The 3,460-nt window shown below is 42.1% G+C and overlaps 1 protein-coding gene across 1 annotated transcript; it reads right to left on the bottom strand.

Annotated features, from left to right (window-relative positions):
* Positions 1–1,883: 1,883 nt before the first annotated feature.
* Positions 1,884–2,831, bottom strand: LOC122659282. Its single transcript, XM_043854412.1, has 3 exons — positions 2,281–2,831; positions 2,163–2,207; positions 1,884–1,988 (listed from the first exon to the last, which is right to left on the bottom strand). The coding sequence occupies exons 1-3, from the start codon at positions 2,829–2,831 to the stop codon at positions 1,931–1,933; spliced, it is 654 nt and encodes a 217-aa protein (XP_043710347.1). The 3' UTR covers positions 1,884–1,930.
* Between the last annotated feature and the right edge of the window lie 629 nt (positions 2,832–3,460).

The following is a 3,460-nucleotide window of genomic DNA, read 5'->3' as shown; positions in this document are numbered from 1 at the left end:
TGGTCCTTGGATCGGGGTCGTTATAGTAACCCTACCCGGCTTAGCACTAGAAAGACCGAAAAGTTCGGACGGATTGGGACACATAATACCTTTCCCAAATTGTAACTTGACCCGTACCCAGACCAACGGACAATTTGTTCCCAAAATGGAGTTTTTATGAGAATCATACATTTAAAATTCTGGGTCCTAAACCCTCCTCTAGTGGCGACTCCTACATACGTTTTTTTTCCACCTCTCTCCCTAACTCCCATGGAAAAGAGGGATGAAGTGGAGGACACGTGGCAATTTCCCCCTGCCATGACCATTTGTCCTCACAGAGGTGCAGCTGTTTCTTGGGGTAGCAAGAAACAAGGGTGTGTTGCAAGACACACACAAGAAGCTAAGTACATTGTTTGTATTATGGCAACTACTTACTCAGTCTGGATAAGATGGTTCGTACTGGAATTTGGGTTGGATCTTGTAAATGGACCAATGGAAATATCTTAAGATAATCAAGTGGCAATAAGCTTGATACATAGTGGCGCAAATTGCTTGAAGGAAAAACATATAGAAATGCAATACCACTTTACATATGATATATTAGAAAATGGTGAAATTAAAGTAACCTATATACCTACGAGCGATATGATAGTTGATCCTCTCACAAAGGGAGTTCGTGCGGGGCACATATTAAACATGTAAATTTAATGGGACTTAAAACAATTTAAGTTTGGAATTGGAACTAAATGTTTGGATTTTATTTTGGATTTAATGTAGTCTAAGTCTGGAAAAGGAATTGATTGTTCCACATCATGAAAATGAAAATATTTTTAGGATTGTTCCTAGAATTGGGAACGGAAATGAAAATATCATGACAGATGTTCCTGGAAATGGGAACTAAGAACGTACACTCGGCCAACATGGCCTTAGTGGGAGATGTTGGTTATTTGGTGACGTTGGCCTCAAGCAACGGACTCACAATGTTATCCCGTTACAGAAGCCCATAACAGAAAGAATATGAGAAGAGTTTTTAGGGGGTGATTCTGCGTTAAGGAAAGAGTAGTTGTTCACTCCACAACGGCTTTATAGACTCCTATAAAACGTGTTTTTGGGAGTTTAGAATTATCTTAAGAAACAAGGTTTAACGCAAGTGGAGCCCCAAAATCCCCAAAGAAAGAAATCATCTCACGACTCTACTATTGGCTTCTTCACTCTGTGCTTCTTTGATATTTTCAGGCAATCATCTTGCTGGAAATCGTTCATCATACTCATTGCAACTCGTCAACCTTCCCACTTGGCCTCGAATGTAAAACAATATCCCCATTTCTTAGTAGGCGGAGCGACATGGACTACCATAGGTGTATGATTAGACCCAATCATGGGATATCTATGGACAGAAACACTCTTATAGGTCCTAAGGGAATCTTTGTCATAAAAAACTTTATCAATACTTGTTATAATGAGATCATGGCAACTCCTCTAGCATCTGGCATGACAAACAGTGGTTGGTATGCATTCTAGGTCGATTTTGCATTCTCGGACGATAAAAACAACTATTTTTATCATCCGAGTGCAAAATCAATGAGTTCGGTGAATGTTCACGTACGTGGGCGTATGTGAATGACTCACAACCGTTCAGATGGAACATTCTCACAGATTGGATTCCATCTGACCAACTGTGAATCATTCACGTATGCTCACGTACGTGAATATTCCCCGCTCACAAAATCAACTTAGAATGCATTCCAGACTGCATAAAAAACGCTGCCTTAATAAACAGTATGCCAATAATCCGACCTCCGATATCAAGTTTTAAATCCCCTTATAGCAGATTCTTTCCAATCAGTTCAACAAATATTGTCCTTTGGAGCATCTGAAAAGCTTTAATTCAAATTAAGAACAAAATCATTTGTAAAAATTGACAATAAATGCATGCTTAAAGGAATCAAATTCAGGGTCCATCTTCACCATCTTTGATTAGATTACAGATGTCAGAGCACTCAACCAGGCTGCAGAAAACATAACGGGGATAACAAAATAGCCAAATTAGTTAGATCGATTTGAAAAAGAAAAAAAAAAAAATGGTGAGTTGCTTGACATTGGATTGAAATGGGAAAGTGAAATCTCTAAATAATGGTGAAGATGAAGCTGATGCATTGAGAATTTAGAGACAAAACATATACCAGTAATGACGGCTTCGAAACCCTTGCTTGAAGACCACAAGAGGCCTGCAAAACAAAGGAAAGATTGAACATGGCTATGTTTATGGCTTCAATGGTGATTCAATGCATGTATAAATACCTTCTGGCGTTGAGGGGACCCTCGCCAGGCGAGCCAGCACCACCTCGAATGCAAGTGGTGACACACTTGATGGTGCAAGATTCAGCCTTCCTTGATTTTGGGCGTTGGATCCTGGCCTTCTTGCAGTCGATGGGAGAAGCACACTCACCCGAAAGCATCTGTGGGATGTTCGACAGTGTCTCCTCAGATGGTGGTTGTGATGGTGGTGGTTTTGTTGCAGTTGCGGCCGCCGTGGAGAAGACCATCACCGCCACTATAATAAGGGCGATTGGCTGATTGAGGCTACTGCAGGTTGCTCTGGTAGTAGTCCGCAGCTTCCTCTTGGTGTTGTTGGGATGGCCACCATTTCTATTATTATAATTAGTAGTAGTAGTAGTAGTACCATCAACATGGCACACGAATGTTGCAGTGTTGCGGCAGCGGTAGTTTTTACAGCTACAGAAGGTTCTGCCATATCTATGAGGCCAATACGGAGTGGTTATAAACCTTATAAACCTTAGGAAAGAAGGAGGTGGAGCCGGAGGAGCTGGAGCTGCCCCAAAACCCAGCATAATTTTCCTCTCGCAGTTTTGATTTTGAAGTTCGAAGGTTTTGTTTTCTTGCTTTAATTTCGTTCATCCCTCTCTCTCACTCTCTCTCCAGTATTTCGATGATTAATTTGCCTTCGTTTCCCGTAACTGAACATAACAATTCAGCCTAAAAACAACTTAAATCAAACATTTTTAACCTTAGCTACCTTATCCTTTCTCCCTTCTCTACCACTGCTCAGTCCTCGTGTACGTGTTCGCATGTGGTCCATGATTGTCCCCCCCCCCCCCCTGTCTCTCTCTTTGTTTAAACCGGTAGCAGGAAAAGCAAGGATTTAAATCCTCTACCACTCGGGGTTGAGCGGCATATGGAATCCGACGTAGCGGCCTGGGAATTGAGCGCAGCACGATGGTCGCTCAACCCCAAGCCGCAGAAGATCCAAATGCAAAAGGCAAACGACGGAATACACGTCCACGGTTCGAGAATCAAGACACAAAAGAAACCAGATTGGGTTATTACCATTCGAGCGATTCCAGATAAGATTCGGCTACGATCAAACCAGATTGTAGCCCCTTTTAATGGCCGAAATTCTGGCTGCAGCACTAGAGGTGGGATGCTGCTAGAGTTCTAGGGGTGTCAAACCGTCGATTCA

The sequence above is a fragment of the Telopea speciosissima genome, chromosome 4 (genome assembly GCF_018873765.1).
Source record: "Telopea speciosissima isolate NSW1024214 ecotype Mountain lineage chromosome 4, Tspe_v1, whole genome shotgun sequence".
Lineage (NCBI taxonomy): Eukaryota > Viridiplantae > Streptophyta > Magnoliopsida > Proteales > Proteaceae > Telopea > Telopea speciosissima.
The sequence above is the reverse complement of the archived record's forward strand: the minus strand, read 5'-3'. Positions and strand labels throughout refer to the sequence as shown.